We start from the raw sequence: 20,061 nt of genomic DNA, 5'->3' as shown, positions 1-20,061 counted from the left end.
CTGCCCCTCCCCCGTTCATGCTCTGTCTCTCTCTGTCCCAAAAATAAATAAACGTTGAAAAAAAAAAATTAAAAAAAAAATGCTAGTGGTATCCCCTTAATGCAGGAAAGAAATTGAGAAAGTATATGTTCTCAAGACTTTCCCATGAAAGAGGGTGTTGTTAAGCTAGGATAGGACCAGGTGATGTGCACGGTTGTGTTCACGTGGGCACAGGTGAGTGGGTTTGCCGTTACACCTTCGAGCTTCAAGCCAGGCAAGTGTACTCATCAGCCGCCAGGGGTAGCGTGGCCCCAGGTTCGGGCCACCTGAGACAGGTGTGAAAACCGGACAACCAACAACAGGCACCGGAGGCCCCGGGGCCCCAGAATCACTGGAGGCATTTACTTCCTGTTGTGTTTCCTAGAGTCTGGTGTTGGCCACTAGCGTTTGGTTGGTGATTGTGACCAACACCCGCTCAGCGTGTGATACACTTGCTGTGTGGTGCTTGTGGTGCACAAGGCCGGGAAAAGCCCCAAATTTAGAATTGCACACGGTGGAACCCTAGGCCTGACCTGGTTCCTCCCAGGGGCTTGGGGAGGCCCGTGAGGTGGCAACCCCAGAACCGAGCATCCCCAACCTTAGGGCTCTATCCTTGCCGCCCTAATTGGGACAGAATCCCAGGATCTGGGGCCTGGAGTCAGGTTTTGTGGGTCCGAGGCCAGTCCTCAGACAAGGAACTGGAGGGGGGGGGCAGTGGCCATTGGGCAGTGTGGGGGCAAACGGCCCCAGAGGAGGAAGGGGCAGCGCTGGGACCTGAGGGGTGGGGAGCCGGATGCGCAAAATCAGCCCGCAGCCCATCCTGGCCTAGCTGGGTGTGAGCGGAGGGCGCAGGGGCCTGAGGGCGCGGGATGAGTGCAGGCGCAGGCAGGATGGTGCGAGGGCAGCCGGCGATCCCGCGATCGGTGAATGCAGGCACTGCCCCCCATTTCTGGGAGGACACCCCACCTTCAGCCCAGACACACACTCAGGTTGAGAGGTTCACCCTGCAGCTTCTGTCCCCAGAGATTTAAGCCCAACTGCTGCTTTTTTTATTTTATTTTATTTTATTTTTTTAAAAAAATTTTTTTTTTCAATGTTTATTTATTTTTGGGACAGAGAGAGACAGAGCATGAACGGGGGAGGGGCAGAGAGAGAGGGAGACACAGAATCGGAAACAGGCTCCAGGCTCTGAGCCATCAGCCCAGAGCCTGACGCGGGGCTCGAACTCACGGACTGCGAGATCGTGACCTGGCTGAAGTCGGACGCTTAACCGACTGCACCACCCAGGCGCCCCTGCTTTTTTTATTAATAAAGAAACCAAACCAGACATTTTTTCTTCTTTATTGCAAGCAGATTCAAGTCTCCTGCTTAGATAATCTGCAGAAAAGTCCAATATAATTAATATTATCAAGTCATACTTTATCTACAGAAATAAAAGTTAAAAACAGTAGCATACAAAATAAAGTTTACAGAAATGTAAGATTTGGTTTAATCACAATTTAATTTTTCAAAGCAGGTTAACATTACTATCTGGAGGCTGATCGGCCATCTTAAATGCACCTACTATATTCAATAATTTAAAAATAAATTCCAGTATTTATGATGATGACAACTATAGATACCGTTCATGTTAAATGCATTTTGAAGGTTCTCTTTTACTACGTTACATAATGAATGGACATTTTCAATGGCAATGCAGACACGTCATAATTTTAAGTCAGAGACAATATATGCATATTAAAATTCTGTATATTTTCATAAGGTAAAAAATAAAGCTATATAAACTGATCTTTAGATTTTTTCTGCAAAAGTAGAATCACCCTTTAATAATACTTCCAACACATCTCCATTAAAGCTTTGTTTCTAGACAATATCAGAATGATTCTCATTCCCGCTCACCCACCCGCTAACTTAAAAAAAAATTGCATTTGCCAACTGACATTTTTCCTGTTTTTAAATGGGAAACTTCCAAAAGAAATGGAGAAGGCAAGACACTGAACAACGAAACGTGACACGCAGCTGTTAAATAAATAATGTGATTTTCAAGGTGAAGTGAAGCTGTTGCATTAGGTTTCACCAGTCAGTGCAAAACAGATGCACTTAGTGGTTTTAAAAAAAAAGGCGGAGAACTCCCTTAGGCTGCACTCAACATTTGGTTGATGTGCAACTATTCGAGACTAATGAGAACAGCATGTGGGAGACATTTTTGTAGTTAAAGCTGCAAAATCTCACCAGGCCAAAGGACAATTCTATCAACCTGTACCTGCAGAAGCATTTCCGGCCTCCTTCCCAGGCTCAGGAACCCCCCCCCCCCCCCCCCCAGGCTTCTGTGCTCTGCGTTCACCCTATGGAGTCAAATGTACAGGCTGGTCTGGGAGAAGAGGGTGTGTTTCCCCAGCTGCCCAAGGCAGGGTGCCAGCCAGAGCCCAGGGATGCCCGGGTCACAGAGGAGCCTCTCTGCCACCATCCTGAGGGCAGAGCTGCAGGCAGGTGTCAGTGGCGGGGGGGGGGGACCCCCGAACAGGAGACGCTTATCAGGCCAGAGCACCGCAGCGTTGTCCGTCCACGCTTGCCTCCGGCGTCCAGCCAGGGCACAAGGCTCGAGGTCTAAGGAGCCTGGCCTTGCCGGACTCCTGGCAGGGTCCCCTTAGGAGGGAGGCAGGATGCACAGGGCCCAGGGAGTGCATACGTGTGTGCACTGTGTGTGTGCGTGCATGCTGAGACACGTGCACGCCTGTGGCCCTGAGTAGATTCGGAGTTGAAAGCAGGAGAGAGACGGTGACTGGGTCAGGACCACCCGTGCTTTATTGGTGACCTGTTCTTAGGGGATGGTGTGCGGGTCCAGAACCAGATGCTGGGACCAGTGTGGGAAATTATGAATTAATTCATTAACATGTGCAGTCCTGAACAAGGTTTTCAAAACTAAGAAAAATGCTAAAAGTTGACATGTCTTGCTTTAAGGTCAGTTTAAGGCCAGTAATTATTAACTACTGTTGGTGAAAGATCGCACGGAGTCCCACGTGCGGCCTTTCAGCGGGTTCTTCCTTACCTCTGAGGCTCTGTCTCCCGCCCCTGTTTCCAATGATCAGGCACAGTCACTTAATATTTCCCAAACAATTTTGTAAAAGACATTTTGGAGCATGTAAGGGGTTAGGGACTTTCATAAGGAGACTTGCATCATCAGAGGTAAACGGTGACCGTCTCAATACAGGTGGAAAGAGGACACTGAACCATCCCTCGAGAAACTTCTATCTTAAGGCCGAAGGATGGAAATCGAAAACAAAACAAAGAGCAGATGACAATCACAACGACTGTGAAGAAAAAGCAAGCAAAACATTGTGCTCTAAATATGCCTTCAACTAATCACTGCCACCGGAAACACCAAAAACAAACAGGTGTAGAGAATAAAATCAAATCTGAAAATTCACATTCATCGGGTATTGAGACATTCAGCCAAAACTCTCACCAGAATTTAAATGTAAAGTGGCCAAAAGTTCACCAACTTAAAAAATAAAAGCTTTAAAAACATACTTTAAAAATTAGGTGCGGTATGTTAACAAATAAATGAATAAAAGAGATAGAAACAGCTATGAAAATACTTCAGTGCAAAGGCAATTTTAAGATTTCTAAAAAAATACGTTACAAAGAATTTGTTAACTAAACATACAGAGAATCTGTCCCCCTACAGGTGGGGGGGGACATTTATACCCATAGTAGGTTCTTAAAAACGGCTGTAAAAATGCACACACCACCGTTCGCAAGGTCCGGCGCGGACCTGACGGCCGGGGCCAGAGGGCGTGACCGAGGCATTACCGGAAGGCGTAGCCAGGGAGGGAGGGAGGGGGGGAGGGCGTGGCGAGTGCAGAGGGCGTGACCAGGGACAGCGGTGCAGGGAGGGCGTGAGAGGTCAGAGCGGAGAGGGCGTGGGGAGGGCGGAGCGGAGGGCGTGGCGAGGACTCTCATGGCGGAGACCCTCTCTTACTCTTTGTTCTGTCTCCTGGTCTTTGGTATGGTGTTTCCACTTCACTTGAACTTATCCCAACCACTGTGTGTACGCATTGAATTAACCCCCTAGTTCAAATAAATATTTTATAGGCGAAACATTATACAATCAAATTATGAAACCTGAACTTCCAAAAACACCTGAAATCCCGCATCTCCGAAGTAGACGCCGGGCTCACACCGACGTCCCCGGTTCCACAGCACGGGATCCGCAGTGGGCAAGGTGCCTGCTTGTACTTTAGCTTCTGGGTGATGCTTTTCTTAAAAGGCATCAGTTTCAACACGTGAACTTGAATCTCAGACTGAAATCTCAGTTTCCTTCCGGACCATTAAGGCTATGTCAAAGAGGTTATTTCTAGAAACAATTACTGGTGCAGAGAAGTGCCAGGGACTGTCAGCACACCAGCCTTCTGATGGCTCTGCCACCCCAACTAATGCCCTGGGCAGCACAGACGACAACAAAGCGGGCATCTAACAGAAAACACAATGTTTGGTCAAGGTCTTGAGTGTGGGCAGCAGTCTGGGATGGCAATATTGCTTTTCGGGGTTCAGAGGCTGACTCACCATCAGACCAGTGTGGGCCAGAAATGGATCTTGGAAGATGGACGCGGCCCCCGGAGGGCACCTCTGAGTGAGGATATGGAGGGGTCTGACCGTCACAGCCTGTGGTCTGCCCCTGGAACAAGTGGGGGAGACTTCTCCCAACAAGAGAACATGGGGAGGCTCTATTCTTGGGGGCGTGAGGATAACTATCTCAGAGCTTGTACTGGGAAGGCTCACACGGACGGTATTACTCATTCTTCACACGCGATACTCTGTTTTCTCCATGGGGCAGCCAGCAGACAGGAAAGACTCAAAGACACCCTGCAACACACGGGGGACGCTAGCACCCCCTCGAAGAAACAAACTCCACACCAGACAGGACCCTGAAGGCCAGCCCCACCCTGTGGTGGGTTTGGACAGAAGCAGGGCACAGGCCATGACGCTGACAGGCCGTGGGAACATGTGGCTCGAGGGGCTGGTCCAGCCAGTTCTAGAAGCATGAGGACCAGAGGGTTGTGGACAAGGAGGCACAGAGGCAAGGCCAGCCCGTCCCATGGTGAGGACAGGCCCCCCGTGCTCAGCACGGCCAGTGGGGTGGCCACTTGCGCTCCACGTCCACGGTGCACGTCCACACAGGTGTCCTTCTCCGGAGGTGTCTGAGGCTGGAGGCCCCATGCAGTGGGGACACAGCAGGCCCTGGGGCCCTTCTTCCCAACACAACTGAATGCCCGTCGGAGGCAGTGTGAGGCCACCAGAGCCAGGAGAGGTGACGTGCTGGCCACAAGCTCCAGACAAGTCCCGCTGCCCTGGTCCCTCCTTTAGGGTGGGGAGAGGCTCACACGTGTGGCTCTCAGAGGTCTGGACTGATGGCCTGTCCGCCAGTGGTCCCCCCATGGGGCACAGGGACAGAATGGCTGTGCAGGAGACTGGAGAGGGGAGGCCACGACAGTGGCTCCTGTTTTGCGTGTGGGCCTGGCCACGTGGCCCAGGGGCTGGAGCTCCGCCGACAGGCCAGGAGGGTGAGTTCCGGGAGGCGGCTCTGGCCGTGCACGCGTGTGCTCTGTTGGAGAACAGGAAAGACAGTGTCAGTCCCAGGACCCCCCACAGGAACCCCACCCAACCTGCGCTGATGCTGCCTGTGGGGGCTCCCGTTCCAGATGCGGTGGGGGAGTGGGCACATGTGACCCATCTGAACTAGGGCACCAAGCCAGCGTGGTGACCGTATTCTGGCTACAAATGGCTCCCCCGCTTGGCTCCACCGTCTGGCAATGATGACGCATGTCAACATGCAAAGCCTCTTCCAGAGGCCGGAGGGACTGAGACCGGGGTCCACGGTCACCTCCACGCACGCAAACAAAGTCTGTGCAGATTCTGACAGCTCACGGGACCCTGTGGCCTGGCCTAGACGTCCTGAGGTTTACCGGGCAGTGGGGGAGCAGTCAAGGAGAAATCGGTCTTAAAGGAAAACCGTCCCCAGGCAGATGTGCCTGTCACACTTCAAAAACCTAACTCAGAGTGCTCTTTGTGCGTGGCTGCAAGTCTGTGCCTCTCAGGGGCAGATGTGGCTCCACGTGTCAGCCTGTGGACAGCAGAAGGCCTGTGCCAGACATCTGTCTGGGCCGGCGTTCAATGCAAATCATGCAACATTCCCCTTTTTTGTCAAAATACACTCTTTCCTGATAGACCTTTCAGGTGAAGCTGTTTCCACAACGAAGTCCGCGGAACAGGCTTTGTTCTGGCAAAATGAACCCTGAACACATTGGGGGAGTAGCAGCTCATAAACACACGTGGGACAACACGGGCCACGGCACACGTGTGTGTGGGCACAGTGCACGGCCGTGTGTGGCCCGGCCACTCTCAGGCACGTCACTTACCTGGGATAGAAACACACACGTGTGCATAAAAAGCAGGGTTTTTTTTTTTCACCATGAACCCCTGTTATCAAAAATGGCACAGCACAGCAAAACTTTGGAGGAAGAACAAACCGTCTGGAAGGACCACAGCACACCCGGGAGGCCCGCCGGGCGGCGTGGCGGACACTGTTACCTATCCTTGGCTAGTGGCGCCTCGGCCGTGGTAAGAGGTCCTTCAGAAGTGGCCGGTCTGTGTTGGGCGCGGCAGTGACCGATGCTTTGAGTTTCGTGCTCTGCTGCAAGGCGAGGAAACATACTGAGAGGGGCTGCGCCCGGCCCCAGAAGCGCCTCCCGTCCGTGAGCACAGTCTGGCCTCGTGGCCGACGTGGGGTTTGCTCTGCCAGGGGGCACCGCTGGACCGGGCCCCTCTGTGCCCAAAGGGCATGTGGTTGGCCGCGGAAGTCTGCGCGGGCTGGGGCCGTGGGGCGGGCACGGGCTCTCGACATGGGCACCGTCGGGGAAGGAGTGGGTCTTCTTGATGGCGCCCTTCACCAGATGGAGCCCGAGGGCCGGGGCGGCCAAGGGCCCGTGGGGGAGCCCCGGCTAGAGGACCCAGACTGGCCGCACTCGCTCCAAAGGGGAGGTACCACACCCTGGTCCCCTGCCCCTTGGCCCCAACTCCAGGAGCGCAGAAGTCCCGGCCTGAGGCTAGACCCCCGAAGGTTCCGGAGTCACAGCACCGCAGGTCGACGGGCCAGGCCGCCTGGCGCCGGCTTTCTAGTTACACTGTATTAGTTTCTCAGTGGTCGGGAGAAGAGAATCGTTAAGAGGTGGACAGGTACAGGGTCTGAGACGTGAGTACGGGAAGTACAAGGTCTTCTGGGGAGAGAGGTGCGGTCGCTGCCCTTTGCACAGGTGGGATTGTATAGAGAATACAGCTAAATGCAGACAGAAATACACATATATGGGTCACATCGGTCTACACTGGAAACCTGGCCCCTGTGAGGTTTTTCTCTGTATCAGAACAGATGGGAGGAAACAACTGTCCATTTGAAGTGAGGACCGGTCTAGGCTCTGTTCCTCCAAAGTTTTGCAGGCGTCGGGTGGCTTCCCAGAAGCACAGGCATATCCACCTGTGTGTGTGCCAGGCACTCCGTGGTGTGGCTACACCCGCAGGCCACCCCGTGTGGCCGAGTACACTGCAGGGAGCCCAGCACCAACCTTCTCCAGCGGCTAGAGGCAGGCTTCCAAGATGGGAGTCTTAACAAACCGCCTCCGTAGTGAAAGTATAGATTTTTAGCCCAGAGTTGACAGGATTTAATCAATTTCACAAGCACATCCTGTGACTTAAGGTGTTCCTAATAATTGCATTCTAGATGTTTTTAAGTAAGTTGGTTGACAGTGAGATGAAATTAGGTAATTCATTCTAGCAAATTCTGATGGCACTTTAACAGAAAAATTTTGATTGCTGATAATTACTAAAATTTAAAAAAATGTACCATCCTGTGAGTTAAAAAAGTGTTTCAACTGTATAGAATCAAACATTATTAAAGGTATTTTCCTACGAATAAGCTGCCTTGGGAGACAGTGATGCAAGCATCACTAATTTTGAGGCATACGTCAACGTGGTATTCAGCTACATGAATAAACTGCTGAAAAACAGACTGAAAGCCATCTCTGGACAACACTTTGTGCCTAAAATCTTGGCTCTGCAACAGGCTGTGACCCTGGGTGCCTGCCACAGAAAACTTCTGTGTAAGCAGCGAAATAAGCCACTACCGCCGTTTACAGCAAAGTAGAGGGCTTTGTCTAAAAATAATCAGATTTTTAAAAATAAGCTAAAAGGCAATTTGGAGAAACACTTGACCCAACACACAGTCCACAGTCTGAGTGGCTCAGCCCGAGTCTGGTCTTTTCTGCAATGCTCTGTGGGTCCTGAGCATACTCTAATGTGGTGGCCTCAGTTTCCCTGTACACAGAATAGGTCCACAGAAGGGGTTGTGAGTGAGGAGGCCTTGCCCTCCATCCGCCACGGGCTGAGGAGAGACCGGTGGTGCTGAGGTGACTTTGCCCACCTGGGCTCCTGTGACTTGGGAGCCAGTCCCACCCGGTGGCCAGTGTAAGGTGGTGCAGCCCTATGCCCGCAAGGAAGGACGTGGCCGCACCTTGGCAGGGGACCTGGTACTTCAAATGGACACCCAGAGAGACACACAGGTGAGTTCCTGGCATGGAGAGAACACAGCCCTCTCTGCATCTCAAGACACAGGTCACCCCAGGGCTTCCCGCCATGGGACCGGACACTCCCCAGAGGGGGTGTGTGCACGGCTCTCAGGAAGGTCAGCCCTCTGCTTCCTGCGACTGTAACCCCACCATGCCGAATGACAGAAAAGCATCACCTTGTTCCGTTAGAAACTCAGACTGCTGGAGGTCTGAGAGAGCATAAAGACGGTGGACTGCTCGACAGAAAGGCACTGATTCTCAGTCTGCAGTCCCACAGGGGCCGGGGGGCCGTGCGCAGCGAGACAGGGTGGGGGTGGTTATTGAGGCAGACAGGTTGGAGACAAAGGGCAGGAGGAAGGGAAAAGAGAAACAAGTTAAGGCGGTTGAGCCCGGTTAATCAGCCACCTCCAAGCAAACCACAAGCGTTCCCTTGCCCAGACCAGACCCAGCCGGGCAGAGGCCTCCCTTTCCCGCTGCCCTGCCATCCTCACGGTTAAGGGCGGCCATGCCACAGAGCTCAGGGTGAAGTCGTTCACAAACACCCACTCACTCCTGAGTGCTGCCAGTGCTGAGTCGACAAACACTCACAAAGGAGGGAATCACCAGGAGCCGGGGCGCTGGGCTCAACGTCTTAAATTGGCGCAAGACTTCTTTCTAAGAAAGCTCGCCGACCCCACCAGGGCCGGGGCCTGGGCCTGAAGTGTGCGAATCAGCCTCCTACCTGCACATCCCCCCACCTTCACCTGCACAACCACCTGTGCTCAGCAGGGAAGACATGAGCCCTGCAGGAACCGCCCTGCCTGGGCTTCTGCACAACCAGCAGGATCTCCCTTCTCCTCACAGGGGCTCTGCACCTCCAGAGGCAAAATCAGGTGGGGGGATGGGGGGGGTGCCCTCCCTGAGGTCACAGGGTAGGGGATGGGAGACATGCCTTCCCTGAGGTCATAGGGTGGGGGGATGGGGGCGTGCCCTCCCTGCGATCACAGGGGTAGGGGGATGCTTCCTGAGCAGGCCACAGTGGTTTTGAGAAGCTCTGAGTGACATGTGCTGATGGGGCATTCTGCATACGTCGCTTCTTTCCTGAACGCACAATTCAGCCTGTTGGCCTCAATTTGAGGTTGGGGAAAATAAGTGAGCCTAGAAATCACCAGAACTTCCCAATATAAATGCTCAAGTTTTGGGCCACATTCACTATCCCTAAAACTAATGCAGTTTTACCACCAAAGTAACGATTAATTAAAAAAACTTTTTTAGATTTCCGCAAAAGAATTTGTCATTTGTGTTGGCTTAATCCTTCTCTCTCGACCATTTTCTATTTCAGCGGAGTAGCTGTTTGGATCTAAACATGGGTAGTCTTGAATCTCATCTACCTCAATGTTTTAAAATCCTATATGGAGGCCTGCTTGGGATTCTCTCTCTCCCTCTCTCTCTCTCCCTCTGCCTCTCCCCTGCTTACTCTGTCTCTCTTGAAATAAATAAATAAACTAAAAAAAAAAATCCTATATGGTATCATGAAATTCAGTAGTAATATTTGGACCTATCACATTTCCAAACACAACTTTTCCTGCTGTCCTTACAGGGATCACAGTGCCTGTTTCAGGCTGGACACTGGGGACCACGCCCCGCCCCGCCCCGCCCCGCGCCGTCTCTCCCCCTGGGAGCAGCCAGTACCTGGACTTTCTCTGTGGCACTGGGCCACAGCTGCCTGCACAGGACTTTCTTGAGAACGTCGGGAAGGAGGCTGACAGTGATGAGCAGGATGATGACCAGCCAGGCAGGGCCGCTGGACAACATCTGGATGAACACAAAGTACATCCTTTGATAACTGAGGAAGGGCCTGCAGCGCCAAGGACACGAGAAAAAGGACAGATTGGCAGGTCAGAGGTCATCGGGAGGACGCCGAAACCGCAGCCTGTTTGCTCTGCTGGCACGAAGAGCCCACCTGTTCAGGGAGCTCTTACTGTTGTCACCGATACTCATCGGCCCAGACCCCTGGCCTGTGTGCTGACTACTCACAAGCAGTGGCTGCAGGGCCTTAAGGAACAGGGGAGGAGGGAGGAATTCTAGGGAGTCATCCCACAGCCAGAGGAGAGCCCTGCAGTGGTCAGGACCGGAAAAAAGATTTTAAAAAATTAAAATAGGTGGTTTTTCTGTTTTGCTTTGTTTTTGTATCTTAGAATCATAACCTGAGCAAAGGCTATTAACACGCAGAAGGTGGGGCACCTGGGTGGCTCGGTCAGTTGAGCATCTGACTTCGGCTCAGGTCACGATCTCGCGGTTAGTGAGTTCGAGCCCCATGTCGGGCTCTGTGCTGACAGCTCGGAGCCTGGAGCCTGTTTGGATTCTGTGTCTCCCTCTTTCTCTGCCCCTCCCCTATTCATGCTCTGTCTCTCTCTCAGAAATAAATAAACATTAAAAAAAAATCTTTAACCATGCAGAAGGCAAGTGTGGGTTCTGGTCAGCAGAGCCAGCTAAGTACCCAAGGCTCATCCTGTGAACAAATTGGCATCTTTTCTACAAAAACAGCATGAAATGGCCTCGTTCCCAGGCAAATCCAGAATTCAGAGAAAACATCTACATTGGGCTCCATGAGAGAAGCCAGAAGAAACCCACAGTTAACGTTCTGGCGGTGACCCTGACTTAGTTCCACCATTCTTACGCCCACTGCCTGTGAGCGGGGCAGACATACTCTCAGGGTCAAATGTGGACCAGCACAGACCGTGAGCTGGGGGCAGGCGGGCTGGAAACCACCAGAAGCCCATCCAGCTCAGCACTTGCGGGTCCCCAAGAACATGCAGTGCACAGATCTGGCCACTAGAGGCCAGCAACGCTCCCAGAGGCGGGGGTGAGAGGGAGCATTGTCCCCCAGGGGCTGCCTGCATCATCCAGAGCTGTGTTCAAAGCCAACACGCGGAGGGGAGAGGATGGCCCGCTGAAGGCACTCCCAGGTCACGGCCCTCTGTACCTCCCCATGCATGTTCAGGAAATGTTCCTGCTTACAGGGAGGTGGGGGGCACACAGGAGAGTTATAGAAAATACAGCATGTGCTGTGACGGGATCAGGGACAGAGGCTTAGGTGACCGTATGGGACTGCCCCGCCTGTGTGCTGGTTCAAGGGAAGCATCAAGGAGGACGATGACCCACAGGGTTTTGAAGGATCAGTAGGAGCTCACCCAGTAGGCTAGTTGGAAAGGACATTCTGGGCAGAAGGGACAGCATGACACAGGTGTGCCCCTGAAAGCACCAGAGCAGGTGCCCGCCCCATCAGGATGCACCACGCCAGCATCACAACTTGCCGGCTTCCCTGCAGGTTGACTGTCCTGCTCATGTTTAATTCACAGGCTTGTTTTCAGCATGGCAGCCACAGCGGTCTTCCTGTAAGAGCACGGGGCCCCAGGCCAGCCCCGCCGGCTCACCCGAGACACTGGCCGTCACTGTTGGCACGGGGGATGCCGAACGAGCCAGGCCTGTCAGCCTGGGCCCTGTTCCAGGAAGCACCGAACATGTGGGACCCGTGATGAGGAGGGTGACCTCCTCCCAGGTTCCCGTTTCAGTAGCGACTTCTTCAGAGAAGACAGGCCAGGCCTGCTGTCTGGACCAGGTTCCCTGCCAAGCACCCCGGTCTCGCTCATCCTGGCCTGATCGGGAAGCACTCCTTGCGTCTCCTCACAGAGAGCAAGGGCCAGAGAAGGGGGGAGCACTCGGCCTCGCTCCCCCTGCTGTCCCGGGCCCCAGCGCTGTGACTTGCCACAGGAACGTCGTGTAGAAAATGCATAAGAGCCCTGGAAGGGAGCATGCGCAGCATGGGGAACGTTTCACCCAGGTCGTACCAGATAATCCCTCCCCAGAGAAGGGAGAAGACAACGTAGAACAGCAGTGACCCCCAGATGACAAAGTGGTTTATCCAAGTCCAGTAGTGCGTATCTAGTGCCAGCTGGAAGAAAGAAAGAGGTCGTCAGTCAGGCTGGTACCCAGGCATGCCGGAAGGAGCCGTGACAGCTGGGACTGCGAGCTGGAAAATAACGAGGAAAACACACAAACTGCCACCAACTTCATTTTAGCCAAAACGCCCACATAAAACCGCTTAGGATAAAGAGAACCTTAGGCTTCGAGAGAGAAAGAAGGTAACCATGGCCCACATCCCGGGGAGGCTGCCCCTGCGTGTTTCTCAAACGGGGAGGCCCCAGCGGCACAGTCACCGTGGTGGTTGTCACTACTAAGGAGCTCGCTGGTGGGCTTTGTGCCACGTGAAGACTCGGGCAGATGGTGGGAGGACACACAGAATGGTACCGCGTACAGAATCTGGCTTGACCAGGCGCGCCTGGGGGCTCTGTTGGTTAGGTGTCTGACTCTTGATTTCGGCTCAGGTCATGATCTTACGGTTTGTGGGATTGAGCTCCATGATAGGCTCTGTGCTGACAGCGCTGAGCCTGCCTGGGATTCTCTCTCCCTCTCGTCTCTCTCTCTCTCTGCCCCTCCCCCACTCATGAGCACACACACGCACTCATTCCCTCTCTGTCCAAATAAACTAAAAAGAAAAAAAAGAAAAAAGAATCTGGCTTGACTTTAAAAAGACTGAGTTTTCTACAACACATTAATTGTTTTACAATCTTTTTAAAAAGTGTTTATTTATTTTTGAGACACAGTACAAGTGGGGGAGGAGCAGAGAGACAGAGAGAGAGAAAGAGAGAGAATCCCAAACAGGTTCCACACTGCCAGCGCAGAGCCCAACGTGGGGCTGGATCCCACAAACTGTGAGATTGTGACCTGAGCTGAAGTTGGATGCTCAACTGACTGAGCCGCCCAGGCACCTCCAACACATTAATTTGTTTTAAAGTAGATTTTAATTATATCGGGGAGGGGGAGAGCTGCTTGTCATTGGAAAGAATTCTGATCTGACTCCTTTTGGAAAGAAAAGGCTCATTCCCTCATTTACCTCCAGTGTAATTCTGGAAGCTCGTGTATTGGGTGGCCCTGTGTGCTGTTGTGCACTTGATTTATTTAAATGACCGACGATCACCCCTGGGCGGCCCAGGAGCTTGCCTGAGCTGCGTGCATGGGGCTCCCACCCTGGCCACAGGTTATGACAGGTGGGGTGGCATATTCTAGCAGGGTCCACTGTAGCTGGAGAAGGCTCACCTTTAGTGTGACCGTAAATACCATCACAGTGAACACCAGTGTCCCGAAGGTCCAGTTTCCAAATATCTGTGGGGAAAACAGTCCAAACGGTGTCTAGTCAGTACACACGATTCCCTTTCCACACTCAAAACCAGAGTGTTAGATGACACATCTCACCGCTCTTGCGTGCCAACACTCCAGACCCCAAAGCTACAGGGACTTTGTTACTCCAAGGGCGAGAAAGTGGCAGTACACGGCACCCCGGGCACCCCAACCCTGGGGCCAGGCCAGCGGTTTGGGGCTCAGAGCCCTTCCTGCATGGGCCCCCTGCCATCGGCCCCTCGCTGCTCCACGAACGCTAAGAGTGAGAAGACACCAGAGCTGGGAGGGGGGTGTGCACAGCGCTTCTGTCCCAGGTTCATGGGGAAGACACACTCCCCGGCTGCCAGCTCTGGCCTCGCGCATGCTCAGGAAGAACTCAGGAGACCTGCCTGTTCTCTCTCAAGCTCGACTCAAACACCTGCCTGCTTTGGAAGAAAAACCACCACAAGAACGGCTTGCGGGTGAGGTAACCACGTCACATACAGTGACACTGTACAGACGGGGTTGCCCCTGGAAAGTCACAGGGAAGGGACAAGTGCAGGCAGACAGGACAGAGCTGCACAGAGGTCCCTGGCAGCCAGTGTGGCGGGCCTGGCTTCCCGCCCCCACGACACGCAACTGAGCCACCTGTGGTGAAGCACAGGGTCAGATCACGGAAACGACACATTTCTCAGCTACAGACACAGACACAGAAAACGAAGTGCGACTGCCAAGCCTCCTCTTAGGGAAAAGTCAGCCCAGGGCAGGTTTCCTTGTGCAGGACTGATGCTCTCACTGCCCAAGAACTGACCCCCTCCTGGGCCCTGTGAACTGTGCATCTCAGAAAACGCTCCTAGCCCGTCTTTCGGAGGAAACAGCTTTGTTTCACGAAGAATTAAAATGCTAGACGACAAACGGCCTTCTGTCCCGGTTCGTCTTCAGCCAAAGACACGGCCCCCACGCGATTCAGTGGGGTGAACACGCGGGCTGGCCTCGCGCTACGTTTAGTGAGGTGGGAAGCTACTGGCAGGACTTGAGCACAAGCAGAGCGTCAGGACTCTGTGCAGGAAACGGGCCGCCCACAGACCCCACCGGTCCCTCACCAGGATGCAAGCAGAACTGACGCAGGGCTCCTGCCTGGAGGCCATTGTGCCCCAGGGGACACCTGCACTGTCCCTAGACTGTGTCGGCTGCCGCAGGGGGTGGGGGTGGGGGTGCAGGGCTACCAGTGTCCGGCGGGTCCGGACAGGGGTCTGCTAACTGCACAGGGCTCCCCGGCCCCAAAAGGCAATAGCGCCCAGACGAGAAACTCTGATTGGAGCGTGGCCTCGTCAATGCTTAACTTCTGGGGGGGGCAGCAAACGTTTTAAACTCTGAGACGGGTCACAGCGTGGCAGCTGTCTATGTGCCCGGTCAGCAGGGTGTTTGGTTTTCACTAGAAGCTAACGGAAGGGGTGGCCTGTGGCGGGGCTGGGGCAGCCAGGACCCGGAGCTGTGCGTGGGCCCACCCGCGGGACCTGGCAGGAAGGCCGCCTCCGCTTCCTGACACTGGGCCCCACGCCTGCAGCCCTGCTTGGCAGGAAACACGGCAATCTCTGTGTAAAACATTGGCCAACAGCCAGACGTGCGAGTGTGAGCGTGCACCACAGGGGGACGGGGTCCCACTGCCTCCTCAGAGTCGGTAGATCCCTACGTCTGCTAACGATGGCAGACCGGGGCTATGAGTCACGGCCCCCAGTGCCTCGTGCGCTAACACGCGTGGGCCTCAGCTGTAATTTTTACAGGCAAACGATAGCAAAACACAACATGTTGACTCCTGAACAGGAGTTTGGCTGAGGGCCCTGGCAATGAGGACACACCTGCTCTACCTTCACCGTGTCCTCAGCAGGCAGCTTGGGACTCACTGGTACAGTCATGGTGACAGCTCGGTGAACACCCTCCTCACTACAGATGGGAGTCCGCGGGCTAACTGCTAATAGTGCATTTATTGCTGAAGTTCTCTGTCCTCATTCTTAGGGACCGTGGGGGCCGGAGGTGGGAAGGCCCAGGACAGGAGTCCCCAACACGAAAGGGTGTCCAGGGCGTTTGTCTCCTGAGTGCCCGATCTGTCCCCCACCCCCCGACAGGGACTTCCTAGTCCTGTTTGGATGACACTGAATGCCCAGGAGGGTACCTCCAAGCCTCCCGCGGCCCCAGACCCTCACGTGCCCTCTGTCCTCTGAGGAGCATCTTGGAGGAAAGCGATCTGCTCAGAAAAGCCCTCAAACCAGGACCAACTTAATTTTCATGTGTAAAAACACCCACAACAAACATAACTGTTTTCTCAAGATCACGGTCATGAAAACACCGTCCACATGCCCCCACACATGGACTCCCTGCCTCTAGCCCGTGTGCAATGTTCACTGACTTGTGTTACAAAGCACTCCAGCCGCGAGGCTCATCTGAGAACAGCCTGCTTGCTGCTCGACAGGAATAAGTTAATTAGGGTTCAGTGTTCTCGTTGGTGGGACCAGAAGGAGAAATGATTTCGGTTCACGTATCAGTGTAGAAATTGCTCTGCAAGTGAATTTTTTTTTAAAAAGTTATTGATGACTGTTTCCTCAATACTACACGTGATTTATAAATGCTCCCACAGAATGATGTACATCTTAAAAAAGTGTCCTCACCTACCAACAGCCAACGGAAAGGGTCTTCCGAGAGGTAACACCATGAGATGCGTTCCAACCATGGAGGGTGTGTGGCCAGAGATGCGCCATTACCATCACCAAACCTCTGCTGCCCAAGGACCAAGGAGGTCATCAGTCACCAGAGATGGCCCCTCGATGCACATGGGTTGTTCAGGTTTATGTGAATTACCATAGAACCAGGCTATCTATGATACCATCTTCGGTCTTGCGGGTGATCTAACCCTCTTACCTCCAAAGCAAACAAGAATTTAAGAAAACCGTCTCAAACCAGGAAAGCTCCATCTGGAGATAAAGAGACACAAGGGGGTCCAGAACTGGAACAGCAGACGCTTAACCTCGGCCTTGTGCTTGTGTGGAGTGGCCTTGGCCATTCCAGCCTCCCGGGGACCCTGTCCTCCTAGTGACGCAGGATGGAGATGTGTACCCTGGGCCCCTTGCAGAGGGGCCCCACTCATGACCGAGGACGCCGTGATCATACCATTGCGCTCCCACAGCTCTGGTCTTGGCTCCCCACCATCTACACAGAGCTACTGAACGGCAAAAGTTCACCTCTCAAATGTGTAACTGCAGACAAACACCTCATGTTACAGACCTTGTCTGGCACCATTGGCCCTGTGCGCTGGTTCATAGTTTCCCCAGGCTTCTGAGCGGCTTTTCATAGGACGAGACTTCCATTACGTGGTTGAACCTTTGTCCCAACGGGCCAGCAAGCGCGGCCGAGGGCGGGCCCGGGAAGCTCTGAGCCAGTGAGAGGCAAGGCACCTGCTGGGCTGATCCGGGATGGAGTGGTGGGGACAACCGCGCTTTCTGTTTTCTTCTGTCCTTGTTTCAAGTCGAACGAGCAGCACTGTGTGCTAACGGATGGCTGAGCAGAGGTGTGCCCTGGTAGTGGGGGACGTAAAGGCACTGCGGGAAAGCCCCGGCCTGGGAGTCAGCTTCCAGGCTCCGGGGGGTTCAAGGCCCCTGAGGACACAGGAACCACGCAACTGACCACGGCGGCATGAGCAGCCGCCACGGAACTGACCACAGTGGCACAAGCAGCTACCATGGAACTGACCCACGGAAATGACCACGGCGGCACAAGCAGCTGCCACAGAACTGACCACGGTGGCATGAGCAGCTGCCACGGAAATGACCCACAGAACAGACCCATGGAGGCACGAGCAGCCGCCACGGAACTGACCACAGCAGCACGAGCAACTGCCAAAGAACTGACCCACGGCTGCATGAGCAGCTGCTGTAGGGAGGTTTGGTTGGAAGCACATCAGGGCTCAGGGATTTGAGCATGAGGAGGGGACACTGCCCAGGCCTCACCAGGGACCTGCAGCTCAAGGCCATGCCCATTAACCAGCAGGTACCAGGCTGCACACGTCTTTTTGTGTGTGTCCATCGCCCACTGAAATCGCTCCGACCGTGCTGCCTAGGAGGCACCTATTGCTCTAAGCCCCATCGAGACGAAGGCAGCTGGGCATGGCACGAACAAAGTAACGCCTGAGTCTTGCGCAAACACCCTGGTTTGAGTGCTTGCGTGTGTGTGTTCCTGTGTCTGATCTCTAGCCCCCTCCATGTTAATGCCAAGCAAACACAGTGGCACTGGGTGAGGGGCCTTTTCGCGGGACCCACAGGCCGCCTCGGTCCTGGCATCTCTGAGTTCTTCCTAAGATATGTGCGACACACTTCCTTAGGGCCCAGCCTGCGAGGAAGCGTTGTAGAGATGCCAGGGAATGAGGACAGCTCCATAACTACGCTGTGGCCCAGTGATGTCCAACAGTTATTCGCGTCAACTGAGGCAACAAATTCTAGAAAAGCATAAGGTTTCAGAAGAGCGAAATCAGACATTTAAAAATCTTTCAAAATTGATTTAGTAAAAGCTTGATCTGAGCTACAATGAGAGGTAAGGAGAAGGAAAAAACAGATCAGTCACCAGGGAGGGGACAAGTGGGCACAGTGGGCGGGGAGGGTGCACTCCTGAAGGAATGAACCAGAAACAAAGTGGGGAGGAGGCCCAGGTACTCAGCTGAGGAGGGTCTGCCCCGGACACCACCACTGGGGCCAGTGCGGCCACCAGACCTGGGAGGTGCTACGGTGGGGATGGCCCTGAGGTGCGTCCACGCGCCCCGGTGCGCCCCCCGTGCGTCCCTGAGGCCCGGGTCTACCACACTTACAGCAATGTCCCCACTGCACCTCCCGGGCCTCGGATGGTGCCTCACACTTACGGGAAGTTCGGACATATAAAATCAACTTAAAGAGTGTCACTGAGTCGGCCGGCAGCTGTGACACGGACCCCCCCCCCTCCCCCACCGACCCGGGAGGAAACACCACGTACAAAGGACCAAATGCAGACACACCGGCCTGACGCGGCTCCAGCCCCGAACTGGAAGCCAGCAGCAGCTAACACCATTTCTACCGACAAAGCACACAGAAGAAGTCACATTTCAAAATATTTCGAGAAATATTTTATTTTTAGCGCACTCCAAAACATACAGACAAACCCACAGTTTCTTACCATGTGTGTGTTGGTGGTCATTATCTGAGAGTGGGGAGGGAAGCGAGTGGCAGAAAGAAAAAAAGCAAAGATACCAATAAAACAACCCCCAGAGATGATGCGAACACCCAGAGCCGAGCGGCCACTAGAAAACGCTAACTCCTCACTGCGAGGGGAACAGGTCCTTAGGTGCGCATGTGGGAAAACACACTACACTGTGTCAACTACAGAATTAATCCCCAAAGGAAATAAGAGGTGCCGGCACGACCGGATTAGCGCTGGATATGCAGCTAATGGGACGTGCAGATTACACTGGGTCTGATCTCGGAGGGGGCTTCCCACAGGGGCAGCGCTCCGCAGAGCCCAGCATGGCCTGACGTGCCACGACCCTGGAGCGACTTGGTGGAGGGGTGCCCGAATGCCAGGAGCCCCACCGGCTATGCTGACCCGTGCCCGCCCGAGTCCCCAGCAGCCAGCAAGATGTGGCTCTGCACTCACCTGCCCGTTGCTGGTCACCGTTGTGTTTTCAAACATGAAGTAAGCACCAAAGAAAAACACCAGGGCATCAAACACTCCCAGGAATGTCCAATAAATGAACACGCGCCAGCGAAGGAGTGCATTCTTGGCGATATCTCTGTGTGAGCAAACAGAGGAGAACGCGTTTCAGGAGAACCAGGCTCACATAATGACCGGGCCACCCCCAGGCTCTGTAGGGACCATCTGTCCAGAAGGCCCCCCCTGTGTCACCGGACTGTCCCAGGCTGCACAGCCGGCGGGCTCAGCCGAGCTATGAAACTGGGTTATGGGGTAGTGGGCCCAGTGCCAGGGTCCGGGTCTGGCTGTGGTCGCCCCGCCTGTGCAGGTCTTTCCCCATCTGCCTGACACCCTGTGCAGTCTGAGTCTGAGTCTGCCAACAATGTTGGAGTACAGCTCCAAAAAAGAAGAAAAACATCTTTTCCTTATTATTAAAAAATAGTTTTTAAGCAAAAAAGAGCACTGTGAGATCAAATCTGTTTACTTTTCTTTTTATCTCGCTGAAGGGAACATACCTGGA

General features: G+C 53.9%; 1 protein-coding gene across 6 annotated transcripts in view; it reads right to left on the bottom strand.

Moving 5' to 3' along the window:
* Positions 1 to 1,343: 1,343 nt before the first annotated feature.
* The window catches only part of ATP11A (ATPase phospholipid transporting 11A), a 122,597-nt gene continuing 103,879 nt past the window's right edge, over positions 1,344 to 20,061 (bottom strand). Inside the window, exons 25-30 of one of the 6 annotated variants that reach the window (XM_030314316.1) lie at positions 19,506 to 19,641; positions 13,776 to 13,841; positions 12,467 to 12,570; positions 10,308 to 10,473; positions 6,610 to 6,712; positions 5,538 to 5,623 (exon numbers count right to left, since the gene is read on the bottom strand). In XM_030314316.1, coding sequence (XP_030170176.1) covers positions 6,620 to 6,712; positions 10,308 to 10,473; positions 12,467 to 12,570; positions 13,776 to 13,841; positions 19,506 to 19,641 — 565 coding nt within the window. In that variant the 3' untranslated portion in view covers positions 5,538 to 5,623; positions 6,610 to 6,619. Of the gene's footprint in view, positions 5,624 to 6,609; positions 6,713 to 8,812; positions 8,900 to 10,307; positions 10,474 to 12,466; positions 12,571 to 13,775; positions 13,842 to 18,935; positions 19,053 to 19,505; positions 19,642 to 20,061 lie in introns of those variants that run through there. The other 5 variants (XM_030314326.1, XM_030314336.1, XM_030314346.1 and 2 more) reach the window with 5 other exon arrangements.

This window comes from Lynx canadensis, chromosome A1, assembly GCF_007474595.2.
Source record: "Lynx canadensis isolate LIC74 chromosome A1, mLynCan4.pri.v2, whole genome shotgun sequence".
NCBI classification, from domain to species: Eukaryota; Metazoa; Chordata; class Mammalia; order Carnivora; family Felidae; genus Lynx; species Lynx canadensis.
Note: the sequence above shows the minus strand (reverse complement) of the source record. Positions and strands in the feature narration are given on the sequence as shown.